Below are 19012 nucleotides of genomic sequence, written 5' to 3'. Positions count from 1 at the left end.
CTGTTATAGTGTAAATAACTTGAGGTCGGAGGCTGGTCTTAATCATCTTGCAGATCCTACAGTAATTGGTCCTTAGTCTTTTATATTGCAGGCATTTAGTATTTTAATTAAAATAAATAATTAACATCTCGTCTGTCTCCTCACCTCCTCTACCCATGATAGCAGCTGGCTGGGAAAAATAAACACAAAAATGTAGAGACATCCATTTAAAGTTTACCTAAAAGTCCTGCTTATCTGTGTATCTCCAATTCCTATAAGTTGTATGCAAAAATGTGTGCCTCTCACTATTTTCATATACTTACACAAGGACATTAAGGAAAACAGGGTTACAGACTATTCTTAAGAGGCATTATTAGAGGCTTGAGAGAGAAAATAAAATACAAGGGTTTTTCTTTGTTTCATTTTAACTTGGTCACACTCGCACCCTTGAACAACCTCAAAGGCAGGACTGAACCTAGAAGAACTGTGATGAAAGGGGCATGAAGCAGCTGCCAAGTGTAGTGTACTTATAGGAACTGGAACACCAGGGACTGCCACTCAGCACAGTAAGCAGCAATCACAAAAGGAATCCACATTTGGGAAAACCCTTTGGGTCACCAGAACTTCTTATCAAGACAAGCTAAAGAACATCAACAAATATTAAAAACTATCTTCATAAACTTATGTTTTATCCCTTAAAAAAAATAAGTAGGTGGGAGTCTGGGGAGAAAAACAATGCAGAAACATACAGGCCAAGAAAGAAAACATGAAAGGTAAGATCTTATTCTGAAGCAGGAGATAAACACGATTCACTTCAAAAATGAAGTGAAAGACAGAAGCAAGTCAAAGGATGAAGGAAGAAAAGCAAATATACAAAGGTCACAAATAATCTCAAATACATTAATAAGACAAAACAGAATGAGCAGCGCCCTGCCTCTCCTTTTCTTTCTGCTCATTTGTTATAAATCTTGTAGTACTATTTAAAATAGATGTATCAACATCATTTAAAAATTAAAGAAATGCTAGAGTATCAGATGAGAACTGATATACTCTACTCAGCTTCTTGAGGTTTTAGTAGGTCTAAATTAAAAGATCTATTGAGGGTGGAGACAAGTTGCCAGGATCAATCTACAAGAGACCACTCTCCAATCTGTAGATTGCCGCTTCTTGTATTACCTACCACTTTTATCTTCATAGACGTTTACTCAAGAAAATACCAGAAATTCTAAATGCTCTTTCTTTTTAGTTCTGTAAACAATTATAGAACATCGACTATATATAAGGCACTAATGCTAGAAACTGGGGACATGAAGAACAAAAACAATAAAAGAATGTTCTCCAGTAGGTGAATAAGACACACAAACAGACCATAATCTATGGGATGGCCAAAGACAGCTCTTTCAAAACACAACTCAGATAATGGGAGTGGGGACTATTTATAGGGCTGGTCAAGGAAGGCCTCTCCAGGACTTCCCTAATTGAACAAACCCCTAAGTAGAGTGACAAAGCAATCCAGGTGGCTTCTGGGCAATGTCTTGTCCCATGCTGTCTCCTTGCTGTCTAAACAGTATTTGGAACACAGGAGGCACTTATTAAACATGTACAGTGCTTAGATTTTGTCCATAACCCCTGTATCTTTAGCATGAACTATTTTTCTATCAAAGCTAGCTGGAATTATAAGTTATTTGTATCCAAAGTATCTGAAAGATTAGATCAAAGGATCAGCACAGGAAAATTGCCTTCCTACACAAAATCTTCCATTTTCCTGCAACTCCAAGAGTGGTCAAGAGTGACTAACTTACAGGGGAGTTAGAATGTGTGTGGTTTGAAAATTTAATTCTTTGGGCCATGCCAAAAGAGAGAGTTAATTTCCTGGCCGCTTCTCCCTGGAAGTCGACTAATTGAGGTGTGTGGGAAGCTTTATATTTGGCCATAGTAGCCTCCAACTACTGAAAGATGTTCTGTGGGCCATTCTTTTCAAAGAGCAGACAGCTCAGAATGAGCAGGAGATGGGAGGTGTGAATCTGCCATATCTTCATTTCTCCCATGCCTCTCAAAATGGGAGCGTTTTGAGGCCCTCAGTTTTTAATCTTTAATCTTATAAATTTTAATCTATTGTTAAAAGACAGCATGGCCCTTAAATACCAGATAAGGTTTGGCTCATGTTTAACTAAAGAAATAACTATCAGTTCCAATGCTGGGAAGTTTAAGTGATTTTTTAGGGTAATTTTGAAGGAGATTTTGCCATACAGTAACTTTATAACCTAATCCCTACGATGCTACTGAATTAAGTCACCTTTTCTTATTTTTGGAGACAGGGTCTCACTCTGTCAACCAGGCTGGAGTGCAGTGGCACAATCATGACTCTCAACATTTTGGGAGGCTGAGGGAGGTGGATTATTTGAGGTCAGGAGTTTGACACCAGCCTGGCCAACATGGTAAAACTCCATCTCTAACGCAAATACAAAAATTAGCCAGCCGTGGTGGCACATGTGTAATCCTAGCTACTCAAGAGTCTGAGAGGCAGGAGAATCACATGAACCTGGGAGGCAGAGTTTGCAGTGATCAACATCATGACACTGCATTCCAGCCTGGGCAACAGAGCAAGACTCTGTCTCAAAACTAATAGATAGATAGACACATACATACACACACACACACACACACACAGATATTAGTGAGAATGTTATTTATTTATTTATTTTTGAGACAGAGTCTCTCTCTGTCACCAAGCTGGAGTGCAGTGGCGTGATCCTGGCTTACTGCAACCTGTGCCTCCCAGGTTCAAGGGATTCTCATGCTTCAACCTCTAAAGTAGCTGGGATTACAGGTGTGCACCACCAAGCTGCCTAATTTTTTGTATTTTTAGTAGAGATGGGGTTTCCCCATGTTGGCCACACTGTTCTCGAACTCCTGGCCTCAGGTAATCTGCCTACCTTGGAAGCCTCTCAAAGTACTGGGATTAAAAGCATGAGCCACTGCATCCTACCAGGGATGTTACTTTTATACACTATACCAAAGCAGCCATGTTCAAAATGAAGCATCTCACAGTTGTAATGAATGGAATCTAAGAAGACAATAGAGTTTAGAAGAAGTTGAACCCCTCCAAAGAGGTAGAAAGCTCCTACCGAAAGCATTAAAATGATTTTCATTCCATTTGACTGTACTGAACTTTAATAAAGTTTAAATTTGCATTCTAATGTAATTTAAAAAGTCAAACCAGGCAGGGTGTGGTAGCTCACACCTGTAATCCTAGCACTTTTGGAAGGTGGAGGCAGGAGGATCACTTGAGCTCAGGAGTTCGAGACCAGCCTGGGTGACATAGTGAGACCTTCTCTCTATTTAGAAAAATTAAAAAAGTCAAATTAAATGGCTTCCTTCAAAATCTACAAAGATATATGGGGTAAATATGCCAAAGTGTAATCTCTTCTTTTGATATGTAATCTATATAACATAAATTACCCAACCCTACAACCCAGCCCTTTTTGGGAAAGACACTGTTAAAGAATAAAATGGTTAAAGAAAGTGAAAAACACAAAATGAAAGAATTTACCATTGAGATATCCTCGCTAAATTATTTGGCTACTAAAAAACATGCTTTAAGAAGAAGAAAATTGAGCCAGGCATGGTGGCTTATGCTTGTAATCCCAGAACTTTGGGAGGCTGAGGTGGGCAGATCACATGACACCAGGAGTTTGAAGCCTGAGGTGGGCAGATCACATGAGGCCTGGCCAACATGGTGAAACCCTGTCTCTACTAAAAATACAAAAATTAGCTGGGTGTGGTGGCACATGTCTGTAATCCGAGCTACTCAGGAGGCTGAGGCACAAGAATCACTTGAACCTAGTAGGCAGAGGTTGCAGTGAGAGGAGATCATGGCACCGCACTCCAGCCTGGGCGACAGAGCAAGACCCTGTCCCAAAAAAAAGAAAGAAAAGGAGGAGGAGGAGGAAACTAAACTGAGAAGAACTGAGATTTAAGAAGGAATAGTAGGCCGGGCGCGGTGGCTCACGCCTGTAATCCCAGCACTTTGGGAGGCAGAGGCGGGTGGATCACGAGGTCAAGAGATCGAGACCATCCTGGTCAACATGGTGAAACCCCGTCTCTACTAAAAATATGAAAAATTAGCTGGGCATGGTGGCGCGTGCCTGTAGTCCCAGCTACTCGGGAGGCCGAGGCAGGAGAATTGCCTGAACCCAGTAGGCAGAGGTTGCGGTGAGCCGAGATCGAGCCATTGCACTCCAGCCTGGGTAACAAGAGCGAAACTCCGTCTCAAAAAAAAAAAGAAAAAAAAAAAGAAGGAATAGTAAAGAAATCGATAATAACTATTGTTAACTACATAAAACAGTAACTGAGGCCAGGCGCAGTGGCTCACACCTATAATCCCAGCATTTTGGAAGGCTGGGGCAGGTGGATCATGATCTCAGGAGTTCAAGACCAGCTTTGCCTAGATGGTGAAACTCCACCTCTACTAAAAATACAAACATTAGCTGGGCATGGTGGCATGTGCCTGTAATCCCAGCTACTTGGGAGGCTGAGGCAGAGAATTGCTTGAACCTGGAAGGCAGAGGTTGCAGTGAGCCGAAATCGCGCCATGGCACTCCAGCCTGGGCGACAGAGCAAGGCTCTGTCTCAAAAAAACAAACAACAACAACAACAAAAAAAACCAAAAACAGTAACTGACAGTTAAAGGTGTATGTAAAATAAAGGTGATACTAAAATGTAAGATAAGAAGTGGTATAGTAACTATTGCTAACTAAAACAGTAACTGAGGCCGTGGTGGCTCAGGTCTGTAATCCTAGCACTTTGGGATGCCAAGGCAGGCAGGTCACCTGAGGTTGGGAGTTCGAGACCAGCCTGACCAGCATACAGAAATCCCGCCTCTACTAAAAATACAAAAATTAGCTGGGTGTGGTGGCATGTGCCTGTAATCCCAGCTTCTTGGGAGGCTAAGGCAGGAGAATCCCTTCAATCCAGGAGGTAGAGTTTGCAATGAGCTGAGATTGTACCAGTGAACTCCAGCCTCGGCAATAGAGCAAGACTCCATCTCAAAAAAAATTAAAAAAATAAAATAAATAAATAAAAAAAAGTTGTGGTGATCAACATCAAAACGTTCTAAAGTCCTTGTGTCCTTTAGGAGAATTAAGATGCCTAATAACTGACTATGTTTAGATTTGTTTTTTAAAGCCTTAGGATAAAAAACACCATAGAGACAAACAGTTACTCACGAAAGAGGAAACAATTTACAAGGAAGACAAGAATTCTTTTTTTTTTTTTTTTTTTTTTAGACGGAGTTTTGCTCTTGTTACCCAGGCTGGAGTGCAATGGCGCGATCTCGGCTCACCGCAACCTCTGCCTCCTGGGTTCAGGCAATTCTCCTGCCTCAGTCTCCTGAGTAGCTGGGATTATAGGTACGCGCCACCATGCCCAGCTAATTTTTTGTATTTTTAGTAGAGACGGGGTTTCACCATGTTGACCAGGATGGTCTCGATCTCTTGACCTCGTGATCCACCCGCCTCGGCCTCCCAAAGTGCTGGGATTACAGGCGTGAGCCACCGCGCCCGGCCCGGAAGACAAGAATTCTTAATTGGAACATACCTAGTAACACAGCTTTAAAACTATATATAAAGCAAAACTTGACAGAATTACATCTAAAACTGACAAATCCATAGATTTGTCAGAGAGAGAAGAAAGAGAACAGGCAGGGGAGAGGAGAGGAGGGGAGGGGAGGGGAGGGACAAGCAACATAAAGCAGAGGCTTTAGAAATAAAGGGAATTACTATCAATAACTTTGAAAACTTAGAACAATTTCCTAGAAAAATTAAGTTTACCAAAACTGGCTCAAGAAGATACAGAAAACTGATAGGTCCTGGTAACAAAAGAGGGAAAGGAAAACAGGGATATCGAGGATCACTTTTAAGCCTGAAACTTGCTGGGCTTATGAATGTGAGTTGTATTCACTCAAAAGAGAAAACTAGAAGCACAGGAGCAGGTTGGATGTTGTAGTTGGTCTTCTGGGGAATGTATGCAGGGAGGGGTTAGTAATGGTGGTAGGGGTGGGGTGCAGAAGTCATAAATTTAAATTTTGGATATGTTGAAATGGTGGTGCCTTTGGTGTATGTAAGTGGAGATATTAAGTATGCAGTTGGATCTATGGATCAGGAGGTCAGAAGAGATCTGGGTTGAAGATACATATTTGTGAGTTATCTGAATTCAAACCATAATTAAAGTCACAGGGGTGGCTGAAATAATCTTGTTCTCAAAGTGTGGCCCTTGGACCACCAACCTCAACATTACCTGGGCAATTAACAAAAATGTAAATTCTCAGGTCTTACCCTGGACCAAATGAATCAGAAACCCTGAAAATGCGGCCCTGCAGTCTATGTATTAACAAGCCCTCCAGTGATTCTGAGGGCTTGCTACAATTTGAGAACTGCTGACAAGGAGTGAGAAGGCAAGAGGTCTTGGTCCTTAACTTGAGAGATCTAACATTTAACAGACCAAAATGAGCCTGTAAGAAAGACCTTAAGAGTAGCAGGAACGGAAGGGTAAGAAAATAAGAAGAGTGGGTAGGGCATGGTGGCTCAAGCCTGTAATCCCAACACTTTGGGAGGCCAAGACAGGTGGATTCCTAAAGCCCAGGAGTTCAATACCAGCCTGGGTAACATAGCAAAACCCTGTCTCTACAAAAAAATACAAAAATTAGCTGGATGTGACAGCACACGCCTGTAGTCCCAGCTACTTGGGAGGTTGAGGCAGGAGGATCGCTTGAGCCTAGGAGGCAGAGGTTGCAGCCGGCCCAGATCACACCACTGAACTCCAGCCTGGGCAACAGAGCCAGACCCTGTCTCAAAACAAAAGCAAGCAAGAAAGAAAAGAAGATAAGAAGAGCGCTTCAAAACAAGTGTTTCGAGAGACAGGTGCTGAATACTACTGAGATTTTATGGAAACAGCTCCAGAAGAAATTAAAATGGGCTGAGAAGTGAGCAGTTGAGAAAATAGTGTTAAGGATGAAGACAGTTCTGAGCAGTTTGATTAGAACGGGGCAACAGAGAGGGTTGAAAATCGAAGTGGTTGACAAGTAAATGGAGGATTTTTTTTTAAAGGGCAGTAATGAGCATGATCAACAGCTGAGGGACGAATATGGCTGAAAGAGACAGTGACTATATCAGAGAGTTGAGGACCCGACAGCAATGGCATACCAAGGGGTCAATGCAGCTATCTGCCTCAGCAAGTGAGGTCTTTATTACAGTGAATTGCTGCACACAGCGATACTTTGTAGTAAAAAGCACACCAATTTCTTGTCATTTTCATCATTGCTTTTTATATTTTTATTTATTTATCTTTTGAGACAGAGTCTCACTCTGTGGCCCAGGCTGGAGTACAGTGGCATGATCTTGCCTCACTGCAACCTCTGCCTCCTGGGTTCAAGTGATTCTCCTGCCTCAGCCTCCTGAGTAGCTGGGATTACAGATGTGCACCACCACACTCAGCTGTATTTTTAGTAGAGATGCGGTTTTGCCATGTTGGCCAGGCTGGTCTTGAACTCCTGACCTCAGGTGATCCACTCTCCTCAGCCTCCCAAAGTGCCGGGATTATAGGCGTAAACCTCTGTGCCCGGCCCATCATTGCTTTTTAAGTTCTCTACAGACACTGTGTACCTTATGACTGCACCCAGATGAACTGTTCCCGCTGCCCTATCCTTGGTGCCATAGGATAGTATAAGGTTTGGGGGAAAAGGAAGAGGGATTGGGATCCAAAACATAGGTAAAAGGAACTGTCTTTTGGCAGGAGGGACAGATAATCTTTTTAACTAGAAGGAAGTAAGTAATCATGGAAGGGCACAGATGTGGGAAGTGTGGCATCAGGAAGTTGAGGGGGTTGTCATCGCATGCCTTCTATTTCCCCTGTGAGGTCACCTGCAAGGCCATCCCTACTTGGGGAGGGATATGCCACAGTCTCTTGGCCTACTGCAATTAAACAGCTGATTCACCAAATCCATACTCACTAAGCAAATGATTTGGTTCCCCTTATAAGGCTTGCCCATGGGGCAAGAATGTGCTGACCATAAGCATTTCTCATACTAGCTAGGCACGGTGGCTCACGTCTATAACCCCAATGCTTTGGGAGGCTGAGGTGGGAGTACTGCTTAAACTCAGGAGTTCAAGACCAGCCTGGGCAATAAAATGAGACCCCATCTCCACAAAAAAATAATTAGCTTGGCGTAGTGGCACACATCTTTAGTCCCAGCTACTCAGGAAGCTGAGGCAGGAGGATCACTTGAACCCAGGAGACTGAGGCTGTAGTGAGCCATGATCACACTACTGCACTCCAGCCTGAGTGACAGAGCAAGACTTTATCTAAAAAGAAAAAAAAAATTCTCATAGTAAATTCGTAAATTGATTTTTTTAATCTGAATTGGTTTCTGTGTAGCCTGACTCTCTCTGGGCCTTCAGAGGCATGGGTCAGATCCACAATAAGCAACAAATCAGGGTAACCTCCCAAACCCCTAGGTCATGCCTTCCTCAGCAAAAGCTGGCTTTTCATTAGCTGTCGCTGGCCCAATTTCCACCTCTTCTCTCTCAATTCATTTATTTATGCACCTATTCACTGAGATATCTTAAATCAGCATTCACTGTGTTGATCTACTAGTTCATCTATGAAGGTATTTCCAAGAACAATACAGGAACGAAAACAAGCATATCAGTGAAATATATTGGTATATCATTATTATTATTTATTCTATTGTTCATTCAACAAATATTTACAGATCATAAACTCTGTGCAAAGCTTACTATGAGAACTGTGGGAGATACAGAGTCCTCATGATATTTATAATCTAGTAAAAAAAAAAAAAAGCCATCAGTTCCACAAATAACAGACTTGCAGAAATACACTTTGGTTTAAGGGGGGAGAAAATCAGAAATAAAGACAAAACACCCTATAGTAAAAGTGATTAAAGCAGAAATAAGCTAACAAAGGAAATCCTGCAATCTGAGTAACTTTAAAAATATGACAATTATTTAGAGACAGCCTTGCTTAGAGGCAAAGGTTATGGCAATCCCTTTGGAATTAAGCATGAAATTAACTCAGGACTTTCTGATCTATAAACAACATGCTAGTCTCTCTATAGAAGCAGTAAGTCTGGCTTAGAATTAATCTACAAGTTCATTTAGGGTTTTGCCCCCCAGTCCTCAAGTATTGCCATTCAATACTAGATCTGTCCTTCCTTCCTCCCTCTTGCTCTTCTTAATCAAGGTTTGTGCACCATCATAAATATGATGTGGTTTTTCCATGGTTTTTTATTTTCTGCCAATTATCTCAGTTATGCACAGTCTTTCACACACTACCACCCAAGTTCTGTGTAAATTAATCGATGACCTTAGGTATTTTTTTAAGTGCCTAGCACAAAGCAGATGCTCAATTAAGATTCATTTCCTCCTTTCTTTCCTTCTGTTTTTTTTCTCTCCTTTGGTGAGGAAGGGAGGGAAAAACAGGAACAAACAAAAGATAGAGCTCTTGTAAGACAGCATCTCTTTGGTGTAAAAATACTGAGAAAGTTGAAACCATTTTTTATTGCCTACCTTGTGTCTGCGGGCTGTACGGAGACAGGAGTTTGGATCTTTTCTTTTCATAGCCCTTCTGGGTGATGTCCCCTAAAATAGCAAGAAACAGAAACAGGTTATGCATTATTCTTACTCTGTCGTTTACCACTGTAAAAATAAAATTAATTATAGCGTTATAGAACTACCGCATATAGAGGCAGGGGGTTAGGGTGGGGAGATGTATGGCTCTTTGCCAAGGATTTTGCTATGTATGATTTCCCACAGGCTTGGAGTTGACTTCCTGTAGAATATTGCAGAGCTTGTCCCCAAACCAATCTTGCATAGCAGTTTGTTGTATACCATGACAGAGACCTCCAAGTTCCTAGGCCTCCCTAGCTTCCTTGGTATTTAAGATATCCCAAAATGGAATGCTGCAAGGCTGATAAGGATTTCTCTCTGGAGTTTCAGTTTACCAAATGAGTACAACTGGTTTTTGAGGTATTCACTTACACTGCTATACAGAACCACATAAAGTTAAGAGAAAACAAAGTTCAGACTCTGGATGGGATAATTAAAAGGTCTTTCTGTACTCTAACACCTGTGCTAGAACCTGAAACTGGAATTCCCACATCCCCTCCCCTTGGTTTACTGCTTTGTGTTATTCATGTAGCTCACTTTTCCACAAGGTTAAATTTAAAGGTATCTATGATGCATACGCAAAGTAGTATATATACAACAAATGCAGTAAGGATAAACTGATAAATACAGGAGAAAATCTGTAGTTGAAGTGGCAAGAAATATACTAGCTACTAAGGAAAGGGGAACAGATGGATAGGTAGAGAGTAGGGTTAAAAGGAACAAGAAATGCCAGGCGTGGAGGCTCACGCCTGTAATCCCACCACTTTGGGAGGCTGAGGTGGGCAGATCATGAGGTCAGGAGATCGAGACCATCCTGGCTAACACAGTGAAACCCCATCTCTACTTAAAAAAAAAAAAAAAAAAAAAAAAAAAATTAGCCAGGCCTGGTGGCAAGCGCATGTAGTCCCAGCTACTTGGGAGGCTGAGGCAGGAGAATCACTTGAACTCAGGAGGCGGAGGCTGCAGTGAGCCGAGATCACGCCACTGCACTCCAGCCTGGGTGACAGAATGAGACTCCATCTCAAAAAAAAAAGAAAAAGAAAAAAAGAACAGGAAATGCAGAGGAACAAGAGGACATTCAAGGGAGAATGAGTGATTTAAAGCTAAGAGATGAAAGATATGCAGTGAGGTGACATGACAGCACTGTTTTCTGAAGAAAAAAAAAACCTTTTAAAATAAGAGGTAACTTATTTACCATGAAGCCTTACATAGAACCTAATCTATAAAACAGGAGAAAGGTCAAATTATAGTATAAAAAGTACTTTAAACATTCAAATTTTTAATATTCACTTATTATATAGTCAGTTGATGGGGGGAAAGCATATTTAATGAATACAAATTTGCAATCAAGGGTGATAAATGTCAGGTGCTGTTGGCCTCAGCCTCCATGCTGCAGTGGATGGTGGAGAGGAAGCAGGGATAACTGAAAAGGGCTAGAGCAGAGGACTAACACTTTGCACTGCAGCAAGTTCACACTTGCTGGGAGAATGAGCTGTCAGGAACCAAGACGAAAAGCCAGAAGGAGTAGATGTTGCTCCACTGCTACTACAGACATCAGGGCAACAGTAAGTAGTAGCCTGAATTAAAGATAGTAGTAGAAGAGATGAATGAAGTGAATGAATTAAGAGGAAGACCATAGGATTTGCTGACTGGTTTAAAATAGGGGCCGGGTACTGTGGCTCATGCCTGTAATCCCAGCACTATGATAGGTCAAGGCGGGCAGATCATGAGGTTGGGAGTTCAAGATCAACCTGGCCAACACAGTGAAACACCGTCTCTACTAAAAATACAAAAAATTAGCTGAGCGTGGTGGCGCACGCCTGTAATCAGTAGGCTAAGGCAGGAGAATCGCTTGAACCCAGGAGGCGGAGAGGTTACAGTGAGCCAAGCTCGTGCTACATCCTGGGTGACAGAGGAAGACTTCGTCAGAGGGGCAGGGAGAGAAAGTAAGGTGGAAGTGGTTTCTCACTTGAGGTGTGTGTTGAGTGAGCTTGAAGAAGAGAGTTAAGCTTAGGACAGGCCTGTGGGACACACAAGAAGAGATGGCTAATCAACAGTTGGCTTTATGGATCCAGAACTAAGGAAAGAGAGATTTGGAATCATTGGGATATAGTTGAAAAGTAAAATGATATAATCTTCTTAATCTGCAACTTTTTTTTTTCTTTTTTAAGATGGAGTTTCAATCTGGTTGCCCAGCTGGAGTGCAATGGCGATATCTCAGCTCACTACAACCTCCGCCTCCCACGTTCAAAGGATTCTCCTGCCTCAGCCTCCCAAGTAGCTGGGACTACAGGCATGCACCACCACGCCCAGCTAATTTTGTATTTTTAGTAGAGACAGGGTTTCTTCATGTTGGACAGGCTGGTCTCGAACTCCCAACTTCAGGTGATCCACCCGCCTCGGCCTCCCGAAGTGCTGGGATTACAGGTGTGAGCCACCACACCCAGCCGTAATTTGCAGATTTCTATCAAAATTGATTTAGCAGCTGTACCTAAGAATTTTTCCAATGATAATATTCACACAGGTATACAAAAATCAATCAGAATATCCTGTGCTCTATTGTTTACAGTAAAAAAACAAAACAAAACCTGGCAGCAATCTAAATGCTTATATTATAGATTGTCTGTATTAGTAGCTTTCAACTAGGAGAGTTTTGTCCCCCAGGAGACATGTGACAATGTTGGGAAACATTTTTGTCACCATGGAAGAAGAGGTACTACTGGCATCTAGGGGATAGAGGTCAGGGATGCTGCTAACATCCTGCAATGTCCCACAACAAAGATTTATCCAGCCCAAAATGCCAGTAGTGCTGAGGATGGAAAACCCTGATCTATACAATAATGTGCAAGTAATCCAAATATATTTCCACAGGAGATGTCTGTAATACATTATGTGTAAAAGGCAAGCTGCAGAACAGAAGGTATACATGATTTGATTCTGTAAAAACTAAAAATAAAAAAAGTAATAGATATGTTTGCATATATTCAGAAAATAATCTGGAAGGCCAATATACTAAATTGTTTATCCTTGGGTGATTTTCACTGGGTGTGTGTCGGCAGGGGCAGGGGTGTATACATATATATTATGGAGGCAGGGTCTCCCTCTACCACCTAGGCCAGAGGGAGTACAGTGGTATGATCATAGCCCACTGCAACCTCAAACTCCTGGGCTCAAGTGATCTTCCCACCTCAACCTCCCAAGAGGCTAGGACTATAGGAACATGCCATCATGCCTGGCTAGTTTTTAAATTTTTCCTCAAGACAGAATCTCACTTTGTTGCCCAGGCTGGCCTTGGGCTCAAGCAATCCCCTAGCCTCCCAAAGTGCTAGAATTACAGGTGTGAACCACACCTGGACTGTTTTATATACTTTAGCAGAGTTTGATTGTTAAAAAATAAGCCTGATTCACATAAACTCAAAAGAACACATTTTTTCTGGCCATCAAGACCTGAATGCACATAAAGTTAAAAAAAAAAAAAAAGAAAGAAAAAAAATTTTTTTTAAAGTACACATTTTTCTCTCTAATAATGAATGGTACATAGGTGTATATTTGCTAATAAGATGGTTTACACAGTATATTCAATTTTAAGGATAAAATTTTTGATAGGCCATTGGATGGGGTAAAAAAATAATAATAATGTGCTTGCATACATGTAAAATTTTTTTTCTATATATGCACTGGAAAAATGTGGATGTTTACACACCAAAATATTAACAGTGGTTAGCTATGGCTTGCAAGATTATGAAGTGGTATTAGTTTCTTTTCCTTCTTTCCTTTTTGCTCTGATTTTTCTACAATAAACATTATTTCAAGAAACAATAAATATTTTAAAACTTCAATCATGACTACTTACTACACTATATAAATTTAAGCACAATGGTCCTTCATCTGTTTCCCTAGTGAAATACAGAAACTTTCTGTGAATTTTTGTTAAAAAAATTAATTAAACCTTTTCAAATTAGCCAACTCAAGACTTTAGGGAATTTCAAACAATACACACAGCTAACAGGGGTACAGGAGCGTACCAAGGAAACCATCATTAGTAACAGGAAACCATGTCTTCTATTGTAAAAGAAATACCAGAGCATTCTCCTGTCCCATTCCCCACTCACAAAATCCTCTACCTTCATCCCCAACCTGGCATAAAGGACACTTCTGATGGCTCAGAACACATCTGGCAAAGTGACAAAGTGAAAGGCCTTTAAAAAGCTTTCTTCAGTGCTTAAGTCTTAGTCAGGCACTGTCAGTAAATGATCGTGGGACAATCTGTTAGATTTGGCATCCTGGACATTAATCAACTACTAACCTCCTCAGGTTTTGAAAGAGGTCAATCAAGAGAGTCTAGTTCAGCCATGCCAATTAGCTCCATCAGATCCACAAATGAGCAAAGAAATTAAGGAGACCTGGAAGAAGCTGAGCTGCAGTGAGAATGTGAGGACTACAATGCTAGGCCTACAGCAACTTTAAAATGCCCTCCCCCTTTTCTGACTACAAGACCCTGCTCAAAAGTCACCCCTCTGTCAGGGCTTCCACTACTTCCTCCTAGTGCTCCTACAAATCTGCATACATGTATGTGACAGCACTTAGGACACCACTGGTATTTTAATTATGTGTTTACATCCCATGTCTCCCTACTAGACTGTGCACTTGAGGGCAGGGATTGTGTCTTGTTCATCACTGTAGCCCGCCCACAGCCTGGCACAATAGACGCTTGTTGAATGAGTGACTGAATGAATTAATAAAATGGAGGCAGTGAGAGAACAATAAATCAAAGAGACATGTGTACTTGGGTGGAAAACTAGAAATGGAAGAAAAAGAGTTCTTCAGCAAGAAGTGAAAAGGCCAGGGAGAGGAATTTAGTGGACAGGAAGTTTACTGAGACTTGACAGCTAGGCCTTAAAGGTGAACGCAAAAGCAATGCTTGGACTGCCTGAAGAGAGGAATAGTATATAAATCACAAGGCACTAAAAGCTAGAAAACTCCAAGCCAGATATAGATACATTCCTTAGCTAGAGGGCAAGACCAGACAGAAAGAATTCAGTGAGAATCTGTTATTTCACATTTCTGTGGTTGCCACCTATAGTATGTGCTCTTAAATCATCCTCACCACCTGTACTTACACAGATTTTGCTGCACTAAAGCAATGCTTTTCAACCCTGTCCAATTTTTAAGAGTCTCCCAAGGAACTTGCAAAAATACTAAGTCTGGATTAAGATCCAGAAATCTCTACTTCTAACAAGCATTTTCCAATGAGTCCTAAAGCCAGGCAAGTCTGGAAATTGCTACAGTGAGGAATCCTATCTGGGGTATGCTGGATGGTTCTGTGGACTGAAGGTGAGGAGGGAACTGATTGGGAGAAGGGGGAAGAATGTTGGCTGGGCTATCCAGCCTCAAGGGAGAGCATGGAACCTCTGGGGCTCAGACACTGGGTCACACCACAGGTTTTCTTACTCAGAACAGACTTTTTGCCATCTGGCATATAGAACAAGAAGGAGAATCATAATACCTATATAAAATTTGCATTAAAATGGCATATGTCTAAGGTAAACCTGTTCTTCAAGTTTTTTTTTTTTTTTGAGACAGAGTCTCGCTTTGTCGGCAGGCTGCAGTGCAGTGGCATGATCTCAGCTCACTGCAACCTCCGCCTCCCGGGTTCAAGTGATTCTCCTGCCTCAGCCTCCCAAGTAGCTGAGACTACAGGCGTCCGCCACCACGCCAAGCTAATTTTTGTATTTCTAGTAGAGATGGGGTTTCACCATGTTGGCCAGGATGGTCTTAATCTCTTGGCCTCGTGATGTGCCTGTGTCAGCCTCCCAAAGTGTTGGGATTATGGGCGTGAGCCACTGTGCCCAGCATTCAAGTTTTTTTTTTGAGAAAATAAACAAATACAGGAAAGATTAGCCTTCCGCTCCCATTAGAGTAACGTCTTTCATCTAGGTGCCTGCAGTGCTTGGCAGAAGTGGAGGCACAGAGTGTTGTATGAAGACACAGAACTAAACCAACAAAAGACTGGTTGTGGCGAGTCTGGGACCCACAAGCTGCGAGATGGTCCAATCAGAATCAGAATGACCGCATCAGAATGACCAAAGTCTTCAACAGCCAGCAGCAGACATACAGAAAGACACAGGTGTGACGCTGAGTATAAAGACCATATTTTCCCAGCTTCACTCCTCACCACCTGGGATCAATGAAAACAGCTTGGCACAAGTGGCCCACCAATCATCTTCAAGCTGGTTGAAAGAGGACTGTGAGGAGGTGTGTGTGAGCCTACTAGCCACCCAAGACTCCTAAAAGCCACAAGGTGGTAGGGAGAACAGTCACATAAGTCGTGAGCAGTTAGGTGTGATTTATACCAGTGAGGTGAGTGACACCGTGCTGTGGTGAAGAGGTCAAGAGTATGAGCTAGACAGAACCACATCTGAGGCAAAAGGACACTAGCCAAGTTTTACTTCTTGATAAATCTGTTTCTTTTTCTGAGACAGGGTCTCAATGTGTCACCCAGGCTGTAGTGCAACAACACGATCACGGCTCACTGCAGCCTCAACCCCATGTGGGCTCAAGCGACACTCCTGCCTTAGCCTCCTGAGTAGCTGGAACTAGATGGGCGTGCCATCATGCCCAGCTAATTTTTTAAAAAGTTTTTTGTAGAGATAAGGGTCTCACTATTGCCCAAGCCAGTCTCAAACTCCTGGGCTCAAGCAATCCTCCTGCCTTGGCCTCCCAAAGTGTTGGGATTACAGTTGCAAGCCAATGTGCCCAGCAGAGCCTCAGTTTCTACATCTGTGAAATGGGGAACAATATCTCCCTTGCAAAGTTTTCATTGTGATTTAAAATAGGGTCTGGGCTATAGAAAATAACATCAACAAACAATGACTAAAAGCCTACCCTACTGCTCAAGGGTGGTAGGGGTAGACGATTATGTCACAGAGGAGAGTCAGAGGCAAACAAACATGACTAACACTCCATAATTAAGTGCCATGGAAGACATGCACACAAATGCAGCACAGAACCTAAAAGGAAGCATCTCGATCTTGGCCTAAGTAGGGAAAGAAATGCTTTACAGAGTAGATGACATTTGGTTTGGGTCTGGCTTTTCATTCTCTTATCAGAAAGGTGATATAAATTCCTAATGATACAGTCACTCAGTGGTTAGCTAGTTTTACTCTGCTGCTGACTGGCTCTGTACAGGCATGGCCATATTTGGTAGTTGTTCAGGATTCCTATCTCCCAGAGAAATGGGGCAATGCTAAGTAACCTTGTACAGTACTTATGACCTTGTACAGTACATTGAGCAATTGGGGCTAAATAAACACAACATCTGGAAAATTCTGGAGGGTCATCAAGTCTTATGTATAACTTGTTCTGTGGGGAACAATCTTAACAGACAGAGAGCAAGGATTACAGCTGCAGCCATGAACTTCCTGCCCCAGTGGAAATAAAAGAGCATGTGCCAAGTAAACCTGCCTTAAAGTCACAGCTGTGTAGTCAGAGGTGATGATGGCGGGGGGGTGGTGGAGGTGGGTGGGTTGGACTTTGAGAGTGCAGGAAAGGCATTTTTGAGGACTGATTGGATGATATGCAGATCTTTAAGCAAAGACAAATAAAATAGCATCTTTGCTTTCAAGGAGTTCCCAGTCTAAACAAATATTACAATAAAAGTGTAAGTGCTACACTTGAGATTATTTGCAAAGTCCCTTGGGAACAAGGAGACAATGATAATGAAAATTATAATACTTGATAAGAACATACAAGTAAAATGACACTTATCAAGGGCCTACTATGTATCAGTCTCTGTTCCAAGAGCCTCATAACAGCCCTATCAGGTGATATTATCATCATTATTCTCATTTTATAGGTGAAGACAGTAAGGCACAGAAGTTTAAGCAATTTGCCTACAGTCACACCTAGTAAGTACTGTGATCAGGATTTGAATCCAGGCAGAAATGGCTCCAGAGCCCCTGCTCTTAAACACTATTGTATATTCATTTTTAGAGAAAATCTCTAAATTCTACTTCAGAAAGACTGAGAAGACATCACAAAAGTTGCTCTTGAGTTAGGTCTTGAAGGATGACTGTCAGAAGAGATAGACACTGAGGGTGAAGGCATAGTTTATAAAACCCAGAGTTTGGAAGAGAGTAGCATGCTTGTAACAGCAGACATAGAAACTGTAATTTCAATCACTGATGAACAGAGATGGCCTTATTGCTGCTCCTGCAGCCTAGCCAGAGGGAGGAGTTGGCTGTTTGTGCCTCACCACAAAATCTTCAGACACTTGACGTTGAGGGTTGACAGTCACCTCATGGGCCCGTCAATTTACTTCACTCTTCAAAAATGACACTATATAATACTACCACCAATCTAACTTTTCAAAACATTCTTTTTAATTTTTAAATTTTTTATTCTTTAACTTTTCTAAGCATTCTGACATCAATTCATTTAATTTGGCTAAAAACCTTCTTCAACAAACAGAAAAGGCATTACCCTCATGAAAACAAGAAACTGAGATGTGAAAAGATAAATGTCTTGCCTAAGCTAGACTAGAATCTCTGGCCTTTTCTTACTGCTCTTTGTCCATTGTTATTTGTAGGTGCCCCCTAAATCAGATGCAATTTAAAAACATAAAACCTATTGTTCATAAATGAATAACATAAGCAATTATCATCAATCACTTAAAAATACAGTTGACTTTCCAAAATGTATAAACAATTATTCTACTCCTCAACAGGACCCTGGCTGAACTGTCTCTTTTAATCTCTTTCATCTTTTATTTTATTTTATTTTTTGAGAAGGAGTCTCTCTCTGTTGCCCAGGCTGGAGTGCAGTGGTATGATCTCTGCTCACTGCAACCTCCACCTCCCGGGTTCAAGTGCTTCTCCTGCCTCAGCCTCCCGAGTAGCTGGGACTACAGGCAAATGCCACCACTCCCGGCTAATTTTTGTGTTTTTAGTAAAGACAGGGTTTCACCATGTTGGCCAGGCTGGTCTCAAACTCCTGACCTCAAGTGATCCACCTGCCTTGGCCTCCTAAAGTGCTGGGATTACAGGCATGAGCCACTGTGCCCGACCCCTTTCATCTTTTAAATGAGACAGCCAACTGTGGAAACTGTGCCCAACTGCTGTTTCAAAAATAGTAAAAAAAAAAAAAAGTATACATCATTACTAAATATTCATCTATATAGAATATGGCCTTTCTGTTTTGTTAAGGAGTAATTAGGAGGGGAAGAAACGAGAGACTAAAGTAAGACTTCTAAAGAGTCAACATCTTCAAATCTATACCTGTAACTAATCATCCTATTCTATCCTTTACATGTAAATTTTAGACCAAGAAGGTGGTTCGTGTTGGCTATGGCT

General features: G+C 41.7%; 1 protein-coding gene across 3 annotated transcripts in view; it reads right to left on the bottom strand.

The window, feature by feature from the left end:
* The window catches only part of DIP2B (disco interacting protein 2 homolog B), a 269995-nt gene that overhangs the window by 124098 nt on the left and 126885 nt on the right, over positions 1–19012 (bottom strand). For all 3 annotated transcript variants that reach the window (XM_064377072.1, XM_064377073.1, XM_064377074.1), the window contains exon 2: positions 9564–9635. In XM_064377072.1, the coding sequence (XP_064233142.1) occupies positions 9564–9635 (72 nt within the window). The remainder of the gene's footprint in view (positions 1–9563; positions 9636–19012) is intronic.

This window comes from Aotus nancymaae, unplaced genomic scaffold (assembly GCF_030222135.1).
Source record: "Aotus nancymaae isolate 86718 unplaced genomic scaffold, 86718_ANA_hifiasm-v0.15.2.pri h1tg000016l, whole genome shotgun sequence".
Taxonomy (NCBI): Eukaryota; Metazoa; Chordata; class Mammalia; order Primates; family Aotidae; genus Aotus; species Aotus nancymaae.
This window is presented reverse-complemented; position numbering and strand designations above follow the sequence as displayed.